The sequence below is a fragment of the Rhinolophus ferrumequinum genome, chromosome 7 (assembly GCF_004115265.2).
Source record: "Rhinolophus ferrumequinum isolate MPI-CBG mRhiFer1 chromosome 7, mRhiFer1_v1.p, whole genome shotgun sequence".
Taxonomy (NCBI): Eukaryota; Metazoa; Chordata; class Mammalia; order Chiroptera; family Rhinolophidae; genus Rhinolophus; species Rhinolophus ferrumequinum.
The window spans coordinates 81,407,297-81,431,200 of NC_046290.1; the positions used below are offsets into that span (position 1 = coordinate 81,407,297).

General features: G+C 38.8%; 1 protein-coding gene across 6 annotated transcripts in view; it reads left to right on the forward strand.

Annotated features, from left to right (window-relative positions):
• The window catches only part of TNFAIP8 (TNF alpha induced protein 8), a 110,146-nt gene extending 90,046 nt beyond the window's left edge, over positions 1-20,100 (forward strand). For all 6 annotated transcript variants that reach the window (XM_033111142.1, XM_033111144.1, XM_033111145.1 and 3 more), the window contains one exon: positions 18,485-20,100. In XM_033111142.1, the coding sequence (XP_032967033.1) occupies positions 18,485-19,050 (566 nt within the window). In that variant the 3' untranslated portion in view covers positions 19,051-20,100. The remainder of the gene's footprint in view (positions 1-18,484) is intronic.
• Positions 20,101-23,904: the final 3,804 nt, after the last annotated feature.

The following is a 23,904-nucleotide window of genomic DNA, read 5'->3' on the forward strand; positions in this document are numbered from 1 at the left end:
GAAAGCAAGTCTTACCTCTAAAACCAGCACTTTGGGCCCCAAAGTGCTGGCCTTTCTAGGCTCGAGCCATCATTCTCCTTTGAGCCCAGAGACAAAGGAAGAGCTGTTACTCAAACTTCTACTGACCTAACACCAGCCACCAGCCAGAGTTCCGGGCATCTTCTCAGCTATCCCTAATGATTTAAAAATATATACTCTAGGATGTTTCAGATTCTTTACCCTCCATCAGAATGCAACAATCCATAAGTCAGCTCATGAAAAGATGACCCAACGCCTGACCCCTCAATACTTTATTAGATGCCATTAAAATCTCGGAGAGCTGGGAAATGAGTAAGGCCTACATTTGGAACCTGGACTCTGAATCCAAGAATTCCATAGCTTCCTTTTTTTGGTGCCTGTTTCTAAAGTTGCTGTGTTTTGTGATAATATCAATTTAATGGAAAAAATATACTCATAGATGCTAGACACTTGCTAGTCAAGATTTAAATTCTTTTTCACGTTAGCTAGAGTCTTTAAACATTCATCTAAACATAATTTCTAAATTTTGGTGGGGGCAGTATGGCATATGGTTTTATTGAATTCTGTAGGATGTAGTGGAAAATATGTTGTTGTGATTTCTCAATGGAAAATATGGCAGAATTCATTTGGGGTATTTGCTATAGAATATACTCTGCATTGGAGTGAGGGTGGAATTCTGGCATTTGTGTATTTGTATGTGTCAGGGAAATAAAGTACAGAAAAGCACTTGTTAGTTGCCTATATAAAGACTAACAGTACAGCTGACAGCTTAAAAATACTGTATGAGACAATATTTCACGTGCAACAATAGCATCTGTTTCCTTCATTCCAAGATCAACAAATGACATTAGATACGGATGCAGAAAACTAAAGAGAAAGACCCCTTCTTTTTGGCAAATCCGTTAACTCATCTCATCATCCATTCCAAAGCAGGAGTAGACTGAATGGCATAAATGGAAAATTAACAGGAGATTAGTTCAAGGGGGAAACTATTCCGTTAAGGTAGATTTAATTTTCAAATTTAGAAACTGACTCAAATCATACATTCTAAAAACTTGATTCATCTTTTTCCTAAGCGTGTAGTCTTTATAATATACATTGTCTCACATTTTACAGATAAATTCATTATTAATTTTCTAAGATATTTTATGCCTCTTGAAGCAATGAGAACATTAGAAATCAAATGAAGAAAGAAAAATTCAATAAAGTAGGTTGTCTTTATCCATAGAACAATGTTTTAATTGGAGGTTCTGTTATTTATCAAGAACGTAATATAAAATAACCAATACAAATGATCAGTGATACTTCCCAGGTACAAAGACATGACATAAATCTTGCTATTCATTTGACTCAGAATTATATTTCTAGCCTTATAAAATGAGCATTAGTGCACCACGTGTGCAGATCATATAAGACCTCCAATCTTTTAGAAAATCCAGATACCGTAAAAGTACAAACTGACCGTCATAAATTATTTCCTACTATATTTGTAAAACGTTACGTAGGTTAACATTGTTTGTATTTGCTTATGGTGATCTTTGTCTTGTATTTTGTCTCTTTACCAAGTTGACCCTGAGAGTGTGAACTGATTATTCTTAGACATGAATGACACCTGGAGTTACCATAGAAAGTGCTCAGCACTTCTGTGTATCCCCAGAAACAAAGCCTAGACACTGTAACCCCTGCTCCCTTCCCAGCCTGCTAGGCACACTTACTTCTCTTTAAAACAAAAACTGCCCTAAATAGGGTAGCTCTGCCTTATCACACCAAGAATGACTTGCCAGTAGTAATTGCATCCATTGCTTTATAATACCCCCAAATGTAAGAAAGAGCAAAGAGATGCAGATCTGTATTCCTGTGCCTTTCATCAGATTGAGCACTTTATCTACTAGGACATGTGTCACTTCATTTAGAAACTGATTTGGAATTTTTAAGTCACTTCAGAACTCCTCACCGGGGATATCAAGACAGGAATGAATACTCCAGGAATCTTACCACGTGTAAAGTAATGCCAGGAGCCTCACTGGAGAAGGATACTCAACGTGGAAGCTCTGTCTCTGTCCTTGAGGAGTTTTCAATCTAGAGGAGCTATCAGATATGCACATAAGGAAGTGCATGAAAGGGGAAGGGGAATGCCAGATAGGTTAGACAGGTTCAAGAAGTGCCATCTGTAGCTGAGAGATCGGAGGTAAAACTGTTGCAATGGGTGGCGTTGGCAGGAAGCTTTGGAAGGGAGGGACATGTGGTTGGTTCTCAAACTAGAGCGCGCGCACCGTTAGTGGTGGTACAGTAAACGATGTGAGGAGGCCCCAGCCATAGTGTGACATCATCTCCAATCGTATGATTAGGCCCATTTCAGTTCCCTTGGAATACTTTGCACCCTTCATGGAGAGGGCCTGGGGCTGTATGACTTTTGCCGCCTTACTCACAGTGACTCACCTCCTGTTGTATCTCACAGGTAGACATGGAGCTCATGGCCTTTGGCAGGCAACAATATTTTGCTAGAAATGAATAATATTAGGTATTTTTTTCCTCATTGAATTTTTATGATGTAAATTTTTTTCGTGATTTTTTATGATGATGATGTATTTAGGAGAGCAGTACCAGTTTCCATTCACATCGTGTATATGGTTTCTTTTAAAAATAAATTTAGTTTTAAAAATATTAAGTAGCCATAGGGAAATATATAGATAGTAAGTAGAAAGCAAAGGCAAGTGATGACAATGGCACAAAAAGGGCAGGGGTTTAGGATGTTGTTCATGTAGATAGACGATGGCTTTTTGGGTGGAAAGAGATATTTCAGCAAAGATCCTGGGATGGAAAATGCAAAGCATTTGGAGGGAAAGGTGCAAAAAGAAGTTGTGGAAGCATAGAGATCTGTTGGAGAGTCTGAGCTAGGAACCTGTCTGGCTCAGCTTGATTGGCAGGTAGGGGAACAGAGGGCCATTAACCCTTTAGAGTCACCGCTGGAGTCACACCCAAGGCTCTCTGATTCAGAGTAGTTCAAAGCAAGGGTAGCTAATCATATGCGTTGGGTTATTTCCTGGCCCCTCGGGTGGTATATGGAGGGGGCCTGTTTCTCCTCTCCATGCCCCACAGTGTTGCCAGAAAGTCAGATCTATTTTTGAGAAGATGGAAATGTGAATTTTTATGTCACTGCTCCCAAGTTTTACATATTTTTTGCTAATTACCAAAAAAAAAAAAAAAAAACATTATGAGGGCCTATTTTTAGGGTGATGGAAATATTCTGGAATTCGGTGGTGGTGATGGTTGCACGATATTGTGCATATAATAAAAATCACTGAATTGTACACTTTTAGAATGGTTGCAGTGGTGAATTTTATGTTATATGAATTTTATCTCAATTTTGAAAAATGAAAAGACATATGGGGGCCCAGCCAAAGGTGTTACCAGCTGAGAGTTTGTCAACTCTGTTTTAAATGGAGGAATTACCGTTTGTACTTTTGATGATCCCAACATAAACCATCTTTCCACAGGGGAGCCAGTAACCAGGAGGAGTTAGTGGGAGTCACACTGTGACCCTGCATTAACCTTTGGGCCTCTGTTTTTCTGCCTGTGGTCTCCATGGCTTCTTCCATCTCTAAAAATAGGACTGGTGATAGACATGGTAAGAGGTGGAATGGTGGCCTTAATTCTGGAATGCAGAATGAGTCGGTGAAAAGACAAAGCTACAAAAGGTGGGGGCTGCCAAAGCATTTTAGAAAAGTGAGTTATTTTGTTGTTATTAAACTTTGGCAAATAATATAACTGATCAGACATAAAATTGATCAGTTATATTATTTGCCAAAGTTTATTTTACTCAAATGTCTACCATTAGGGAAGCAATCCATCTCCAAGACAGCAAGTTAATATATTTAGAGAAAGGTTTTTCAGTTCTTACAAGAGAGCGACTATAATGGTCTTTTTAGTTATTTTCTTTAACTGAAAAATGAGTTTAATGTACCAAGTATGTCTCATCAACACCAGAGAACTGTAATTATTTTAACAAAACTATTTGTCTTTATGGTTTTGGGGGGCTTTGTTATTTTTAATTCTAAATATCATTTAAATTAGCCAATTTCAATGAAGGCAAAATATAAACTTAACATTTTACGTTATTTCCCAACTTAATCTTCAACATTTTGTTTCTTAACAAAGTATGAAAGAAAAGTAGAGTTTATACCTTTTAATATTTCCAGTTTTTATGAATTCTAAAAAAAAAAGCCCTCTTTTTACTTTACAAAAGCAACATCAATCCTAGGAACTGTCTTCTTATCTCTTCAGAGTGTGGGTTATACAGTAAATCTTAGCAGTCTGAAAGGTTATCAAGAGATGATTTTTTTGGATGCCTATCTTTAGTAATGAATTGACTCATTTAGAATAAACATTTTCCAAAGGATTACATTGGAATATTCATATCTTATTTTAAGAGTATTTGAACATATCTTAGGTAAGAGTATACATACATATCTTAGGTAAGAGTATTTGAGCTATGATACCTAATTAACAGTAATGTAATTCATTTATAGTCTTTTATTTTGCTTATAAAAAGCATTATGCATTCCCTACTCCTCCATTATCTTGCCTGTATTTCCAGAATTATCTGAGAATGTTTTTAGTCCAGCAGATACAGATTAACTGAACATCCATTATGCCAAGGAATAAATAATAAATTGCAACCAATCCCAAGGATTTTCCTTTCAGGAAAAATGGAAGAGAACAAATATGATATAAAGCAGTTTGCAATTAGTGTTAGAGACAGGGTAGAGCATTAGTCAATAAAGGCTTCACGGAAGTGGTGATATTTGGGAAGGACCTTGGGTGAATGGACAGGATTTCACCCAAATGACTCTCGTTTGCTTCCTTCACATCTCTGCTGAAATGTCACTTTTTCAGAAAGGCCTTCCCCAAATATCCTGGATAAAACAGCAAAACTCCCCCTCCCTCCACCATACCCTCTTACTCTTCAGCAACACACAAAACGCACACAGACCTTCTTTATCTTCTAGCCCCGTCACTACTTAACATTTTTTTAATGCATTTGTTTGTTTGTTTGTTTGTTTGTTTTAGATGTCCCTTTACTAGTATCTGTGCTTTTGAGAGCAGGCACTTTGCCTGGCACACAGTAGGTGCTCAATAAAAATGTGTTGAATGAAAGAATGAGTGAATGACTAACGGAAAGCTTTTCTGTTGTAAGTCTATTTACTGTGTAGAGCTCCAAACTGGCATGGAAAACCCAAGTTCAAATTTCTCCCAGGATCTTTATAAATTTGGCAGAATTACCAACTCTCTGTGACCCAGTTAACACATTCTATAGAAATAAGGGTCAGATTTTGGTGCCCAAATATAGCTTCCTGAAGTCTATGACTAAATAACAAGTGTTACGGAAACAAATCATTATTAGCGTTAACTTTCCCGCCACTTCCCCCAGAATTCCCTCCTTACCATCTCACTGGCTATACATAAATTATGTTTGGATTATTTCTAAAACCCGTAGGACTCACACATGTCCTTTGCTTTCCAACATATAGGCACACTGCTGGGCAGAATTTCTAACTCTTAACTAGCCAGTGAGTGTTCTGTAAATTGGCTCTGAAATATAGTCACATTTATTTCTGTAAGGAAAGAGTTGCCCCCATAAGTGCGTATAGAATCCAGGAAATACACATAAATGTGTGAAGATGGCTAGGGAGGGTAGTCTCCTTCTAAAGGGGCCAGCCACAGTTTACCTCAGGACAATTGTTGTCATGTGGGTATGTAGGCCCATTTTGGTCACATCTTATGATGTTTCAGAAAACATCAGAAACACTGATTTTGAGGTTCAATTTTCCAATGTTCTAACATGGACCACTAGTTCTAAGAGCAATATAACACTGTGCAGGCCAAATAATGGGGTGTCCAGGTTACAGCCTCTTCAAGACATCCTGGTCTAAATAAAACGGGGGGATACCTGAGCATTAGAAGCAGGGGAGAAAAAGTTAGAAAGGGGTGGAAACCCCTTCACAAAAAAGTGCCACACTGGGAGTACCCAGCGGTAAAGCGACCTTGCTCCTGTAATCAATCCTCTGGGTTTTTTTCAGGGTTTTTATCCAAGAATTTCAGAGCTTCAGTGTATCTGGATACCTGGAATGAGACTCTTCACTTCGCAGCCCAGCAGATCCCATCATATCATTTGTTTACCTGGGAGGAGATCTAGCCCTTGGGACATTGACATGTCTGTAACACACATGACTAGCTTAACATTTTAATACAGTTACTGGGGAAACGTTTTGACAAGAATGTTGGGGGGTTGTGCCAAGATGCATATTTGAGAGATGCCCAAGCTGAGGCCAAGAGGTTGCTGCTCCTAAAATATTCACACAGATGGGTTTGCGATATTTGCCTGGGTGATTCCAGAACATTTGCCGTAGGGATTGGGTTAGCTAAATATGGTCACTTTTCCAAACAAAAGTGGCTGGTTATTTTGTATGTTTTGGCAACAGGCAGGGGAGAAAAGCAGTAGACAGAAAAAGAAAAGGCATGTCTTTTACATAGATTCCACTCCTTTAAAACAAAAAATATTACGTTTCACATCCAGCATGTTTTTGTCCCTAGAGTACCAGTAAATTCATTCATTAAGCTCTAGATACATGAAATTGAATTGGCTTCCTGACACAGCATCACGAATTGCTGTAAAAGGTATGAGTTCACTCCGTGCTAGCTGGATTGCCCATTAAACGCTTTGAAGAATACAGAGATGAATAAACGTGGTACCTTAGTTGTCAAAGATCATAATCAATAAGGTAAGATAGGAGTTTAACTATCCCACAACGCAGAAAAGCATTCTCCTTGGAGAGAGATTTATTATGGGATTTGAAGAGATCATTCTGCCTTTAGATTTCGAAAAGCTACTTGGAAAAGGGGGCATTTAAACTGAGCCTTAAAGGATGAGCAGGAATTTTTCAGGCAGAGATGGATAGAGTGGGTGAGGGTAGACACATAGCTTTTCTTTAGTGTCTATTCTTTGATGTGTAAGACTTGTGTTCCTTTTTTGGTTCGAGGTGTTGCTTTACCTTGGGGAGCAGACAAACTGCCAAGTGGAATTCTGCAACTGGCTCAGCAGCGTCATGACATTTAATAGAAAATTCAAAAACAACGAACACTATCTCAATTGCCCTTTTCTTACAGAGCGGCCGTATGCTGTACTAGGCAGCAGTGAGTGGACCTTAGTTCTGCCACTAACTACTTGCCCTTCAGCAAGTCACTTGATTTCTGAGCCTCGGCTCTGTCATCTGGCTCCCACAGGGTTGAGTAATAAGAGGACCAAACCAGAACAAACACTTTCATAAACATCTGAAAGTGTTCTAGTGAAAGTATTTTGCAAACTGTAGAGTTCTACACAGATGTCAGCTGTAATTTTGTTGTCTGATTGTCCTTGTTATGTGGTCAGGAGCACCCTGATGAGACCAGAAAGGGTACGTTGACTGTTGGTGCCAGTTTTAGGGGCTGGTTCAGTAACTAAATTGCACTCCAGTGTGCTGGATTTTAAAATCTGTTACTGGTTTTCTAAACACTGTGCAAATATAAATATTCATCAGGAGCTAAGGCCTCTGGCAGGATGGGAGAACTTGGGAGTGGAAAAGTATAAAAAGTCTTAGAGCTTGTTTAGAGGATTTTCCTTTACATTCCGGTGTAAGGTTGGATTATATCAACACTGGAAAGGCTTCATGTCATCAAGAAGATATGTAAATAAAGCCAGCTTAATTAAAAAGTCTTTAAGAAAACCATAACATATCCTAATCCAATATAATAAATAAGGAAGGGTTCATTTTGTTAAAAAAAGAAAGACAATAATTCACTAAAGTCAGTTTTGTATAAATGCTTACAGGATATTTTTATTTAATTTGTGGCTTAGTGACAGAGCCCCAAATTTTGGTTAAAGTATCATGTAAAAGGAACTACCTTTTTTATTCTCTTGGATACATTATCAAAATTCTTTGAGGCTTTAATGTAATAAGCTATATTCTGAAAACATTTCCTCTGGATTGTGTGCACAAGCTTGTGCCTGTGTTTTTAGTGAAAAAATTTTGAGACAAAATCAAATCTGTTCCTATTCTACTCATCGCATGCCTTCAATGTACAGCCTTCCAGGAGTAGATACCTCAGAGCTCAGGTCCTCCAACTTTACTATACAACTGAAGCACACAGGGTATTATTTCTCACAAGTGCCACTTCTTCAACTGCAGTCCAGGGGATTCTGATTCAGTAGGTCTGGCAATCTGTATTTCTAAGAAGCCTCCCAGCACTTCCGAGGCAGATGGTCTGTGTCAGTGAGCATGCTACCCCAGATGCCTGCTCTGGCTGTCCTCTTGACATCCAAGTACCTTTGTAGTGACGTTTCCTGGGACTTGATGATGTTATACATAGTTTGTGTTTAAAGTTTTTCTAAAATATATAGGACCCACATGCATCCGTGGGTATCTGACATACAGGTACACTGCTGGACAGTTTTTAGTCCCTAAGCAGTCAGTGGGAATCCTATAGATCACATTGATTTCTGTAAGGCAGAATCTTTTTTCCTTCAAGGTCAGTCTCTTGAATCAGCCTCCTTGTGTGAAACCTCCCTCAAACCCTGCCTCTCTCCGTCACTCCATAGAGCCAAAGTAATGTTCCCTCTCTTTGCTTCCATTGCATTCTGCCAAGCTATGTGCTCATCTGCCCCCCACTCCCATCCTGCATCAGGCAGAGTGCCTGGAGGCAAGAGATGGTGTTATTTATCTTCGAAACCACAATATCTGATCCATAAACTCAACAGAAGTTTTGTTGAATGATTCATGTCTTTGGGTTAATGTATTCTCCTCTCCGCTCACACCTATTTCACAAGACATGATCACAAGACTCTGTTATACCAAAACTTCAACACTATCTGCCTTAATGATAGCACTATGAATGATGAAGAATAATAGCTTCCATAAATTGACCCAGTTGTTTCACATCTGGCACTGTTCTAAGCACTTGATATGGGTCATTCTCATTCAGTCCTCATAAAAACCTTAGGTATCCCCACTTGCACATGAGGAAACTGAGGCGTAGAGAGGTTCTGTAATGTGCCACAGGGACACATTTACCTGGGGACGTCGCAGATCTGTTGTCAGGGTGCAATTACTCATAGTTCCCTTTTCAAAGGTATTCCCATTTGAATGATAAACTCTGTGAATCCCCTAATCATAACGATTATTTGCCCCCGTTAAATAAATACCTGCGTTTTGCACTCACTACGTCATCATCCCTCATTGAGGGACTCTCGTTGCTATTGCACGAGTGGGAACAGAGAAGGTAATAGCCATGGCCTCCAGCAGCTCATCATGTTATGTCAGTCATGCATGGAATTATGGACACATAGTTTGTAAGTCTCTCGTCACTCTAAGTTGTAGTGCTTAAGAATTGCAAGCCTTTAAGACTTCTTTGCCATGCTCAGTGTCTATTCATATATGTGCTTGTCAATGCGGGGCAGGGTGGGGGGGCAGAAAAACCCAACTCTGAAAGGATCACGAAATTCTAAGAACGATTGTTGCCTCTTTAGAAGCAGGGTTTGGGCTCAGGACTATGCAGTGGGTGGCAAAGCTGAGGAAGAGACTTTTCACTTTATATATTTACATTCTGGCTTTTGAACAATGTAGGCATATTGTATTTTTAAATTATATTTTTAAAAGTTTTTAAACTGCTCAGCGTTATCATCGGAAATACAGGCTATTTCAAGGGCTGGTCTACCTTATAGAATCATTTCCTCCCCAAGGGACACCTGGTCTCTTTCTTTTCTTTTATTTCACATCACTTAGTTGCATATTATTCGGTCAGGGACACCTGGTCTCTTTCTTTTCTTTTATTTCATATCACTTAGTTGAATATTATTAGGTCGTCTGAGCTTCAAGGGGAAGCTGCATGTTTAAAGCTTATGTCGTATAATTAAATTCTTAAGAGAATAGCTTGGAGTGGGACATATCAGGGTTCAACATCATCTCGTCTACTTATTGACCAATGGCTTTGAGAAAGTAACTTGATTTCTCTGGGTCTCAGTTACCTTACATGTAAAATAGGGATAATAATAACCTTCCTTTTGGTTGTGAAGCTTCAATAAGATAACTGCAGATTCTGGGCAGTTCTGGGGATAATGCAGTGAAAGTTCAGAAATATCGTGGCTAGCCACTGGGTTCTCAGGACTGTAAACCTCTCATTCTGACTTTGGGTAGCCACAAAATTCATTTCTATTCCTGTAACCTCTGTCCTAATATTTACCAGACTGGCATTCCCTGGGGTCCAACCACACCACTTCATATAAATACCACCACACTTTTTTCCAGTCCTGGTATTAGTGAACCTAGAGGCATCGGGGTCTCCTGTCAGAGGTTGTGCGTGCGGAAAACAACCGAGGCGTCACGTGATCAGCAAACTGACCAAAAAAGAGCAGAGATGGAATTTAATATGAAGTTAAAGTCGTCGAAACTCAGGAGACAACATTTTCAATTTGAAAATCATCACAAAACTAAGCCACAGCAATAGAGGACACACAGTTGAAGCCAAAATTGTGATGAAGAGATTCCAAAATTAAAGCAACAAAGATAGCCTGAGATCACACAGGGAAAGGATTTCTTTTGGACATAATTTCCCTTGTCCATAAATTTGGAACATAGAGGATAGAAGGAGAAATGAGCTGTGTGCAAATATTGGGTATGAGTTCCTGCTTCTTCATTTCAAGGTGATAGTATAATAAATAAGGGAACAAAAACTCAGTGTGCATTTGTGCTTTGTCATGAGCCTAGCACACTGCTGGGTGTTTGCAGATTTGTACCTCGTTAAATCTCACTTAAGCTGAGATGATGCCCCACTTAACAGGTGAGAAAACTGAAGTTCAAAGAAATTAAACTGCACCCAAGTTTAAAACCCAAGACTCTTGATCTTGAGTCTTTTATTTCCTACCAATGGCTGCCTTTGAGTCTCAGTTTCTTTGGGAAGCTTCTGAAACTCTGGGGAAGATAATATGACTGGGGTGATCTTGTCAGCGGCTGTGGGTTTTCACTTCAACTTTTTTAGCCCATTTCCTTTACATCTTGCTTCTGTTGCACAGTTTTGCATGGATGGCGACACTGTTTCTCCTCGTGTCTTTTTGTAGTAGCCTTCACTTCTGTTCTCCATGGGCGCCAGTTTTCTTTAGACAAAACTTCCTTATACCATCTATCAGAGTACTTGTAGTGCCGAATCTTGCTAACCAGAGATTCAACAACTTAAAAAGGGGAAATTCCCTGATAAAGCAAGTTTTAATATATATTAGATTTTGTTTAAAATGTCATCATGGAAAAGGAAATATGACACCTAACTAACTGAACTGTGTGAGGTCTCTTTTCACACAACCATCTGGCATTTTGCATTTCTCAGCTCCGTATCACTTCCCAAAGGAGTTGATTAATTTTAACCAAATGTGATTCAATACAAAAGACCATCAGCGTGTATTTGAAGTTTAATTTGTTGAGTTCTTGAAACCTGTGGAGAAGGCTGTCTGTGCCAGGCATTTTTTGAGACACTTCTATGTGGTCCATGTCCATTTATCTTGGGAACATCTCAAAAAGGTGGGGATCATTATTCTCATCTTATAGATGGGGAAACTGAGTCTCAGTCATCTCCCTGAACAGTATGGCAGTTCATGGAACCATTAGAATATGTGGACTTCTATAAGTAAACTCTTCTTTTTCAGGGAATAAGTTGCCACAGGAAATGTTGTACTAGTTCTCACTAGTAAATGACAGGCTTATACTGCATTGTTTTTTTATTGTTTGTTTTGTTTTTCTACTTTAATATGTGGTAAGGGGTACGTTTTGAGGACGGTACACTCATGACTGTCATACAAATACAAAATAGACTTGTAAAAAAATATTACTTAACTCATTAATTGATGATGAATCAATAAACTTATAAAATCAGTTCAAAGAGAATTTCAGGTGCAACACAGGTAAACAAAAAAACGAAGAATCGGGCTGGCCCTGTGGCTCAGGTGGTTGGAGCTCTGTGCTCCTAACTCCAAGGTCGCCGGTTTGATTCCCACCTGGACCAGTTAACTGCGCCCTCTACAGCTAAGATTGTGAACGATGGCTCTCCCTGGAGCTGAGCTGCCGTGAGCAGCCCGAGGTCAGCGTGACCTGCCGCGGGCTGCGGGCTGCTGGCTGCTGTGCTGCCAGGAGCAGCCAGTGGCCAGCGTGAGCGGCCGGCAGCCGGCAAGAGCTGCCGGAGCTGCTGTGAACAGCTGACAGACCGGCGACCGATTGCCTCAGCCGGGGGGAGCGCAAGGCTCATAATACCAGCATGGGCCAGGGAGCTGTGTCCTATACAACTAGGCTGAGAAACAACGGCTTGCACCGGAGTGGTGGGGGGAAGGGGAAGGCAAAAAAAAAAAAGAAAAAGAAAAGGAAGAATCAATTGCACCTCCCCTAGACACGTGTGTCTCTATGGACAAGAGCCAGTTACGAAACTGTCAACTTGTGGAATTCTCAAGTAGATTAGTTAAGAACAATAAAAAGAATCTGGAAAGGGGTGCTTATAATTCCTAGTAAGCCACCTAATGATTTTTTTTTTTCTTTTTTGGCCCATTTCAAAGTCACCATTTTCCCTGACATTTGTCTTCTTTATTATGTTGCCTTTTAAAATGAGCATGTACTTTTTGGAAGCTGTAGGTAACGCAGTGAATGACTTAGCTCTCACTGTGTTGATGGTTATCGTTGGTTTTTAACCCCCTGGGGTCATGAAAATCCACACACACCAAAATTTACATTCAGTATCAGGTTAAAGATCCCCTCAAAACTTTGTTCTTTTGTGTTAGGGCCTCTATCTGTGTAACCTAAGGTGGTTTTTGGGTTAAGGTGCCTGGCACTTGTCTTTTCTCTCTGGATAAGATTGCCTCCAGCTAGCTGCCCATGGCCATTCCTTCTGACCCTTCCAGGGCAGCCCCTACCCCGCCATACCCCACCCTACCTCCACCCCATTGGAATCTCTGATGCTTGGCTATCTGTGACCCTCTCCCTTCTCCTACATACACTCCCTTTTTCTTTCTTTTTGTTTGCTGTTTCTTTCTCTATCCTATTGAATTCCCCACTTTCCAAGTATTGAGTGTGGAGGCTGGTGTCACAGATACATCACCTGCGATTCGGACTATTTCTTCTGGAGCACTACCGAATCCCAGGGTAGGGAGGTCAACTCTTAGCCTGTTGACTTCTTGTGTTTACAGCTAGTTATGGCCACTTTCTTATCCTCAAAGCTGTCTTTTTATTAAGCCCCATTCAGATTTGGAATTACTCAGATGCAAGACAGACTACAACAGCCAGACATGGTCTCCAAATTGTCTTCTTTCCCATCCTTTCTGATACTGGGCCCACTGGATCAAATTTTAACTAGGCAAGAATTAGCAATGACGTAAATGTGCATCTGAGGTCACCTTTTAAAAGTTCCAGGTATAACAAATTTGATGGGTGAAGAAATTATATATTTGCTGGTGAGGTTGTAAAGAAATAACTTGAGTGCTTGACTGTATTAATGATTTCTTAGCTGGAGTGATATTATGGGGAATTTTTGGTAATTTCAGAAAATTATAGTTTTTCATTAATATTATAAAAAGGGGATTTTTTTGTTTGTTTGTTTGGGGTTTTTTTTGCCTTCTGAGCACTTTTTATCGTGTACGTGGGGGTCAGTATATTTTTACCATCAATGTTTATCTCCAAATTTATAATTGTTGATGGTGAAACCGGGATCCCCTGAATATCAGTTTGCTTTTCAGCAAACATTGCTGAAATGGACTATTTGGTTAAGTCAAGAAAGGGGATACAGAGACCTGGAGGGGGCAGTAAGATAAGTAGGTGTGAAATCTTACAACTATTTCTATAATACCCTTGTAAATAGTTTTAACAAAATAGTAATAATCCTTTGTATATTTTTGACATATGGCATCATTTTTCATTAGTCAACACGTACACGTATATTAACAAAATAGTAATAATCCTTTGTATATTTTTGACATATGGCATCATTTTTCATTAGTCAACACGTACACGTATATTTTCGAACACAGGTGAACTCATCCTAAAAGGTAAAACATTGAGCCCTTTGTCCTTTGAGAACATCTCCTGTTCACCTTTTAGTTGTTCCCCCAGGATATACCTTTGGTCCATCCCTCTGATACAAGCTTAAGCAGAGACCCAGTCGGAGGGAGCGGCAAGCCTGTGTTTAATCTTCCACTGTAGCTCAGTCAGAACCGTTGCACGCTGCCTTCACGCTGAATATTTGTACTACTGTCCTCTGGTGTTTTCTCATTGTGCATAACAAATTTTTCCTCTTCATAAGAGCTGATGGATGACAGTAAGAGAAACCACACTGTGGAGTGCACTGAAAGGGAAGAAAGCTGCATAGTTAGCTAGCTAAAACAAATACCTGTTTCTCTAGCTTTTAAAGAAAATAAACAAAAACACCCACATACATATGTATGTAAGACTCTCATTTTGCAAGTCAGCATGCCTTCATAGAGAAGTATTTGAGTAGAGTGAATAGAGGGGGAAATTGATTCTGCTTCTGTCACAGCACCACGTGTCCCCTACCCTCGTAGGCCCAGGGGATTGCACAGTGAGCAAGCTATTCAATGTTTGCTCTCAAAGAGCTTAGATTCTAGTAAGGAGAAACAGACATTAAAAATTGAGGCAAGCGATGGGAAGTTCAGGAACAAAGAAGTGTGATTGTTAGCAAAGAATGGAAGTGGAGCATCATTTTCTAATTTACATTTTTTTAATTGTGGAATATTGGGGAACAGTGTGTTTTTCCAGGGTCCATCAGCTCCAAGTCAAGTCATTTTCAACCTAGTTGTGGAGGGTGCAGCTCACTGGCCCATGTGGGGATCAAACCGGCAACCCTGTTGTTCAGAGCTCGCACTCTAATCAACTGAGCCATCCGGCTACCCCAGATTTACATTTTTGAAAACCCTGGCTACTGTATGGGAAGATATTGGAAAGGGGCGTGGACTAGGGTGGTGTCCATCCGTGGAGAGGGAGGGTAGTGGAAAGAATTTAGAGAACTGAGGAAAGGCAGAATGGGGAGAGCTTGGTTCTAGACTGGGTATGGGAGAGGGGGGTATGGTGGATGACTTCCAGGTCTCTGACTTGAGTGAATGGATGGAAGGGATGCTATTAACTAAGATAGTAAAAAATGGAGGAGTACTTTGGGGGCAGGAGGAAACAAGGATTCTGTTTTGGACATGGTACATTTGAGATGCCTGCCAAATAGCCGAGGAAAAGGAAAACATTGAATGCATTTACAAAATGAATCCGGAAAGGAGGTCCGGGCTGAGTTGTAAGGTGGGGGTCGTTGGCACATGGGTGGTATCTGAAGCCATAGGAGTGAATGAGATCACACAAGGGTGAGGGTAGAGAGACACAGAAAAACTTAGTCCAGGACTGGCTCTGAGACATTCCAGGCCTTTAAGGGATCTGGTAGAGGAGGTGGAACTGACAAATGAGCCTGAGCAGAAATGGCTACAGGCAGTTAATTTGGTAGGGGAAAAACAATCATATTTCATAATCACACACCACACAGCCCTGGCCAGCAACTCTCAGCCACAACCCCCAGTTGGCTCTGAAAAAGCCTTCACTAGCGGTAGAAAAGAAATCTACTATAAGCATGGCTTCCCCGTCGGGGGAGAAAGAGCTTTATTCTCATTTTAAAAGATGACTGCACATGATATAATCCAAAGAATAAAGTGAGAGTGTGAAGCTATTGCTGTGTCTCTAGGGGAAGGTTTGAAGTTCCTCTGGGACAAATGTGAAAGATTAACTTCAGAGATCAACTTCTCTGTCCCGGTTCAGACTTGGTCACCACCAAATGGGGAATAATCTTGCTTAGTTGGCAACATCCTTGCCTTTATCCTTTCTCTTGGGGGCGGGGGGGAAGTTAAAGTGCTACACCATAGAGTTTTTGTTTGATCTTTGTGTTTGAAATTAAATGGGACATTTAGATTTAATGAGAAAAATAGCTTACAAGAGGTGTGAACTCGCAAGTTCAGCCTTGGGAAAAGGTGCAAAGAGGCATCTTTCAAATCCATCGCCCTCTAGTTTTAGTTATTTCACAATGTACTCAGTATTTTGATCTACTAGACATTGCACTAAATCCCAGATGGGATTTTTGTGCCATGTTCTAATACATTAAAAACAAAATCACCTTTCAACCTTATAGCAAATAAATAATTCTTGAAACCCTAAGTTATTTACTGTGTATGTGAAAACTTTGGAGCATCTTTTTCTTTTTTTTTTAAATGCTCACATTGTGAAATTTTTGAATCACAAACATTGTGATTTTTCCCCATTATTTTTAAGTGTACAAGATATTTCCCATCCACAGATCTAGAAATTGCATAAATATTCACCTTTGTTTTCTTCTACCTATTTTTGCTTTAATTTAATTGATATATGGTGTGAAGTAAAGGTCTAAATTCGTATATTTTGTCCAAATAACCAACTGTGAACACTGCTATTTTTATTAAATAGCCCTTTTCTTTTGCATCAATTTACAGTGTCTCATTTATCATATAAATACACAAACAAAAATAATGCATATTTTCTGGAGCATCCCTTTCTGTATAGACCAGGTTGGTTTATTTGTTGAGGTCCGTATCATAAGTTTAGTAATGGAAGATAGTCCCTGATCTTAGTATGGTAAGATTACCTATGTGTGGGCCATTTCTTTTGCTATCAGTTCTTTAGTTTGAATTAATCCATATGCTCTTTTGCAACCATTGAAGAATAGTAATAGAAATGCACTACAGTTTAAAAGATGAAAACATAAAAAAGCTTGGAAACCTTCACAAAGTTGCTATTTCTCATGCTTTTTCACTTTCCTTTTCTTTCTCAAAGTATGTTTCATTTATTCTTCTGCAGTTTCAGTTCATGTTTCAGAAGCTTAAATATTGACATTTGTTTGATGTACAATTTCTAATTCGATCAAGGCATTGTTTCAGGGTGTATGGCCCTATATATTAATGAATTAATGAATGATATTCTCTGGTCATCAGGAACTACTTTGCAGCTACGTATACTACATACCATGAGCTACTTTGACCCAAATTTCAAATCTAACATGGCAGTTCCACATTGAGGGAGTTGCTCTTATATATTCTCCCAACCTAGATTTGGGAACAGGTGGCTTTTTGTTTTCTAAAGTTGCTAGCCTGTCCAAACTAGAAATAATTGTATGTATTGATGCCCTGACTCATTCCTACATACCTATACTTCTAAGCCTTTTATTTTTTGTTACTGAATGAATGCTTTCCAACACCCAGGCCTAAGCTTATACACTGGTGTATGCAGAGAGAATAGCTGGTCCTGGACCCAAAGCTGGAATAGATAGCCTAGGAGCTGCAGCGCTGAGGACCGTGGAGAAGGGAGAAAGCTCAGTGGTAGTGGAGCAGCATACACAGAGTGGGGGAAGATTTTGGAGAAAAACTAAACCTGGTTTGGTACAGAACCATTTATTGAGCATTTTCACTGACTGGCTGTATGCTAGAGGCATCACGTATTGTCTCATTAATATTTAACACATACAACTATGATTATATGTATCTTAAACCTCTGTCAAATTAACTTATGACAATTCCAATAGTAAACTCTAAGCATCAGCTTTTTCTAAGTGTGTCGTTTCATGTAGCACATTTTATTAGCTCATACAGTATGTTTATATCCTCAAAGCATATAAAAATTTAAAGGGAACACTATCCATTCATCAGAAATAGCAAGTGACAATAGGCTCTCCAAGGAATATTTTTTTCCAATACTCAACTTCTGGGAGTGGAAATTCAGGGTGGTTAGGATAGCCACAATGGTAGGCACCGGCCAGTGTCTTCGGAAATTTGACTTTTTGTGGCTAGCTTGTAAAGCAGGGCTCTCCTTTGGAATTGCTACATGATTTTGCCACTTTATTCAAATTAATGGCTTTGTCATTTGTTCCTCTTACATTTAAGTGAATTTCTTTAAATTGTTCTTGATTACCGTTGGCCCAGAGAACAATTGTGGGGCCGATTTTATATGTGTTTCTTATCAAATTAAACCAGGGAAAAATTACATTAAAAACTTATTGCCTCTTGAGACATACTATTTTTATAATGAGAAAAAGTTACTTTTATGAAAGTTGAACCCTTTAACTTCTAAAGAAAGTATTGACTACATAGCAGAAGGTAGAAACTGCTTGAATTGCCAACGATCCTAAAGATTATGCACAATCTGTAAATTTCACAAATGAGAATCTAATGCCTAGAAAGGTAGGAATTTTTAAAAATTTCTTTTCTGGAGGCAAACCATATAGTGGGACGATGAGAAGGAACATGCATCTTAATATCTGTTTCTTAAGTTGCTTCTCTTACTGCTACTAACTGATTTTTTTATTCTCCCCCCCCCCGCCCCTTTGTTTCTAGTGGCCACAGATGTCTTTAATTCCAAAAACTTGGCCGTTCAGGCACAAAAGAAGATCTTGGGTAAAATGGTTTCCAAATCCATCGCTACCACCTTAATTGATGACACAAGCAGCGAAGTGCTAGATGAGCTCTACCGGGTGACCAAGGAGTACACCCAGAACAAGAAGGAGGCGGAGAAAATCATCAAAAACCTCATCAAAACGGTCATCAAGCTGGCCATTCTTTACAGGAATAATCAGTTTAATCAAGATGAGCTAGCACTGATGGAGAAATTTAAGAAGAAAGTTCATCAGCTTGCTATGACCGTGGTCAGTTTCCATCAGGTGGATTACACCTTTGACCGGAATGTGTTATCCAGGCTGCTAAATGAATGCAGAGAGATGCTTCACCAAATCATTCAGCGTCACCTCACCGCAAAGTCACACGGACGGGTTAATAATGTCTTTGATCATTTTTCAGATTGTGATTTTTTGGCTGCCTTGTACAATCCATTTGGGAATTTTAAACCCCACTTACAAAAACTTTGTGATGGTATCAACAAAATGTTGGATGAAGAGAACATATGAGCATGTGAATTAAGGTTGTGACTGCTCACGATTTATTTGAAGTTGGAGCTCTGTTGGTTTATGAAGGAGAAAAGAATTTTTTGAAGATTGCATGTATTTCAGAAAGACTTTACCCACTTCAATTGTTGGACATTAATGATAATGTTCTCTGAGGCTCGTTTTATTTGAAGAAAAGCATGTTGCCAAAAATTGTGGTTAAAAGATGTTTGATTGTAATGCAAATACAGAGTTATACAAAGGAAAATATGTATGGCGCCAAACCTCAAGACATCTTTTTGTAGGGCAGTTGTGTTGGTGGCACATTGGATATTTCTAATGTGTACAGAGTTATGTATTTTGATTCACTTTTATTCCTTACTATGTATATGTACACCTTTAAAAAGCCAAGATCTTTCTCTTGCTGTTATTTCTCCTTTTGAAACTATTCCATTTTCAAGTCTACCTTTTGTTAAAGATTCTTTCGTTAAAGATTTTTGTCATTGACATTCAAGAATTAACTCTTACTTGAGAATTAAGACATTCAAGAATTAAGGCAGTCAAATTTGAACCCTCAGGAAAATAGAAAAACTGCTTCTCTGAAATTAATATTGTAGAAACCAACTGTGTTTGACAATATGAATAATGTCTAATGTAAGAATATGCTTCTGGAATGGAGTCCTGTTTTTTAGTACCAACAGCAATATGTCCCACAACGTGATAATTCCCCTAAATGTAGTAACATTCCATTGCTTTAAAATGCTTGCTGAGGGCTTAACTTTTATGTTATGTTGAAAATGTGCTGATGAAATCTCCATTTTTAATGTAAGAGACAAAGATAATTTTCAAATGTAAGAGACAAAGAGAATGTCTAGATTATTCTTGATAAAAGTAAATGGCTTTAAGAAAAATAAAACAATCTTTATTTTAGAGATGAGCCCATGAAAATAATTTAGAGGGATGAGGGAGGGGCAAATGGGAAGAACGGATATTGCTACAGAACATGAGAATTAAAATTAATGCATTTCATTGTTTAATAAGGTTTGATAGGTAAATAAATAATGTCACTTTTTTATTTAACTGATAAGGTTTTTGCTAATTTTTTTATTTGCTATTTTGATGAGTAAACCAAAGAGTATTTGCATTCCAAGCAATTTGTGTTTTATTTCTATATAATCTTATATGTGTGAATGCTCAAGTTAGTATTTGTTTATTTTGTAAAAAAGAAATGGAAATGTGCTGGCCAACTATATCACCTACCGTGTTTCCCTGAAAATAAGACCTAGCCGGACAATCAGTTCTAATGGGTCTTTTGGAGCAAAAATTAATATAAGACCCAGTCTTATTTTACTATAACATAAGACTGGGTTTTACATAATATAATATAATACAAGACCGGGTCTTACGTTAATTTTTGCTCCAAAAGACGCATTAGAGCTTATTGTCGTGCTAGGTCTTATTTTCGGGGAAACATGGTAGTACTCAACCACCAGCACTAAACATTTGCATTGTCACCGTGTTTGTGACTCTTTTGCCTTGAAATTGCCTGCCTCCCAGAATATTGACATTAAAGTAATAGTTCTCCAGGAAAGGCCCTACAACTGAAAATTCCACAGGTTGACCCACTACAACCTAGAAGAGGGCTCAGTTTCTCTGGGACCCTCATGTGCTTATCTAAGACAAGCAGCAGAGGCAAAGAGTATCTGTCTCCCTGTTTGATATTAAATGCTGACGTAAAGTTTTGAACTGAAATGACCATTCTCATTTCCCAGAGCTGGTAGGTGACCACTATATGTTATAGCAATAGCAAGGTGACAACAGAAGAGACCCTCTAGCTTCATAGCCTGCTACGTAGCTTATAAATTGAGTTCAGCAGCCTTCCTTGATCAGCTCTGCTTTCCTCACGCGGGCAAGCTGAGAGTGTGATTTCTGGGAGCTGCTGGTTTGGTGCGTTCTGTTCTCTCCAGATCTCTTCAGCAAAGGTATGGAAAATGGAAAGTGGGTACTTCTTGCTCATCTCTAGCTATGGACAAGACCAACCAGAGAGCGGACCTGGGAATAAATGTAGATCATTGTGCGCATATTTGGATTATAGAGATGTGCTTGCAGGCTAGCAATCAAATGCACGTGGGGAACTGGTGGCGCTATCCTGAATCTCACACAGAGAAGGCAGTGAGGAGTATCCTGAAGGAGGAAAACCTGTTTGTTACTATCTTTCAGTGTCATCTTCTGGAAGGAACTCATCCTCTTACCATTCCTGTGCCTAGGAGTCATGCCTTAGAAGGATCAGTTACAAAGTCTTGGTCTGTAAGTTCATCTCTGATGCAGCAGGACTCCCTTTGAGCATGAATTTAGTGTGTGTGGGGGTAGGGGAAAGGGTGATTTTAAAGCTGGAAAGAATTGAAATGTGCTTAGGATAGATAATCCTGAGACAAGATATAGTCATTTTTGGATCTTATGAATATATTTTTTAAAACTGTCTTTTTTTACATGGGGCAGGGGGGAGAATTATGAATTGTGTTAGAATTAATTTTTAAAATTTTGCGCTGATGGCTTCTCTGCAAACAAGAAGTAATATTATAGATGAGTGATCAAACTAGTATTAACAACTGACCCAGAGTAGTTATTGTGTGCCAGGCACATTAACTCATTTAATCCCTGCTACAACCTTCACTATTTTACAGATAAGGACACAAAGGCAAGAGAATTTAAGGAATTATTAAGTGTCAAAACCACAATATCAATAATTTTTAGTTTTTTAAAAGATAGGATGGATAAAAGCAATTCTAGAAACATTGGTTTAGCGTAGAGTGGGTAGTGTGCTTCTGAAATGGTTTTTCACATAGTGACATTTCAGTTGATATTTAAACCCTACAGGTCTAACCTGTTCTCTAAAGATCTGGGTATGACTTTATACAAAGACATTTTGTGAAGTTTTCAACATGGGTCCTCATTTGGGGGCATCTCATGGCTCAAATTTCTGTCTCCTCTGGAACTTCAAAGTGCTCACAATGAACAATGACTTTGAACATTGACTCATGAGGTACAGTGTACCCCTCCCCGCCAGGTGGTCTTTCGGTGAGCACACAAGGCACTCTATGTGTGCACGACCAAGACAGAAGCAACATCTCACCATTGTGTTCCCTGGAAAAGGTATGGCATCAATTTGAAACTTCAACATTATTTTCCACGTTTAGATGCTGGAAATATCTGAGCAAGTTAGTTTACGAATAGCCTTGTGTTTTTCTGATTATTAGACCTCTCAAATACAACTCAAAATTAGTTTAAAAGAAGAGCAAGTGATAGGAACTTGAATAGTGCAGAAATAATGCTTTGTTTTGTGTAACGTAACAGTAGCTCATTCACAATTATCTGGGAAGTTCTTTTTTTCTTCCACCATGTAAATACTTAAAAAACAAACAAACAAACAAACCCACAAAGTTTAAACTTTCTAATGGATTTTCCCCCACAGAGGATTAATATAACACTTTTTGTGTTCTGTACATTTTAAGTCAGTTGGATTTTTACTGAAAATTTTCATTTATCCTTGAAATACTTGATGAGAGCACATAAGCTAAGTTATAAGTTAGCATACCAACCTTGACAGAAAACAAATAAAAGATGAATGTGTCTGTCCATATGATAAAATATTTGTAGTAAAAAGTTAAGTGCTATTTAATTGCTAGGAAATAAAAAATATTCTAATAAAACAAACTTAATTAGAATGTTAATAGGATTTATAATATTTTCACATTTTTAGCCAGTCTTTGTTTCCAAACTTACATTATCAAAATTAGTTGAGCTTTCCAGTGTTTGAAAAATTACTGTTTTTCTTGATGTATTATATAAAGCTTCTGTGTAATTTGTTAAACTGAAAGCAGGTTTTAACACTCAATTTTTAACACAGGTAAAATTTTTATCCTAGCTCTGAAATAATTTTCTTACTGTGATTCAGATAAAGTCTTTATAGAAACCCCCTAATGAAAGCACTGAAGCACGAACTAGAAAAATGAGTCAACATTTTGTTTCTAAAATGGAACAGGAAAGTCTTTAGGAGCTTATAAACGCATATCACTAGTATGGCAAACTACTGAAAATCCATTTTTCTCTTTTATTGAGGTGTCCACATGGTTAGTTATGTAGGCCCAGAGCCAGAAAGACACTTTTATCTTGGGGAATTTCCCAAAATGGAGACATTTTTCTGTAATACTGATTTATGTCTGTCTAGCCAAAGATGTGTTTTCCATCTAGCATTGAACATCAGCCCCAAGTTATAGGGGACAAGCCACTCCCAAAACATCCCGTCTGCTGAGCACTGAAAAAGGATATGAACAAGTCAGCCAGCGTTCACAGTTAAGAGAAAAACATCTGTGCTTTGGAACATGTTCTTCAAATACAGAGAATTGTGCTGTGTGTCCACCAAATTTCCATGAGATCTTTGTAAGATTAGCCAGCAAATGGATAGGCCCCCTCATCTTCCATCGTGGGTGGCTGAGGAAATTCTCTGCCTTCCCCACTAACAGCTGCAAAACTGTGTTTCTGCCTTGTGGAAATAAGCACTTGGGGTTATTTCTTAACACAAGGAAAGAATATTTGATTTTTTAAAGTACGTGTTTGAAGTTGCAGAATGATCTAAGACACTATGCTTCTCTGTACGTTGGTTTTTCCATTTAAAAGCTTACAGACAGAGTAAGTCACTTGAAACTGCCTGCTATAAGGTTTAAATACAAGGCATGGAAGTGAAACCTCTGATAGGCATACCTAGATTGTCACCATATCTGGGAAGACTGATGTTTTATAAAAAGCTGAGTTTCCATTTTCCTGGAAATGACTTTTATCAGCCCAGCAGGAGCCACCACTTACCCATCCTAAGTGACT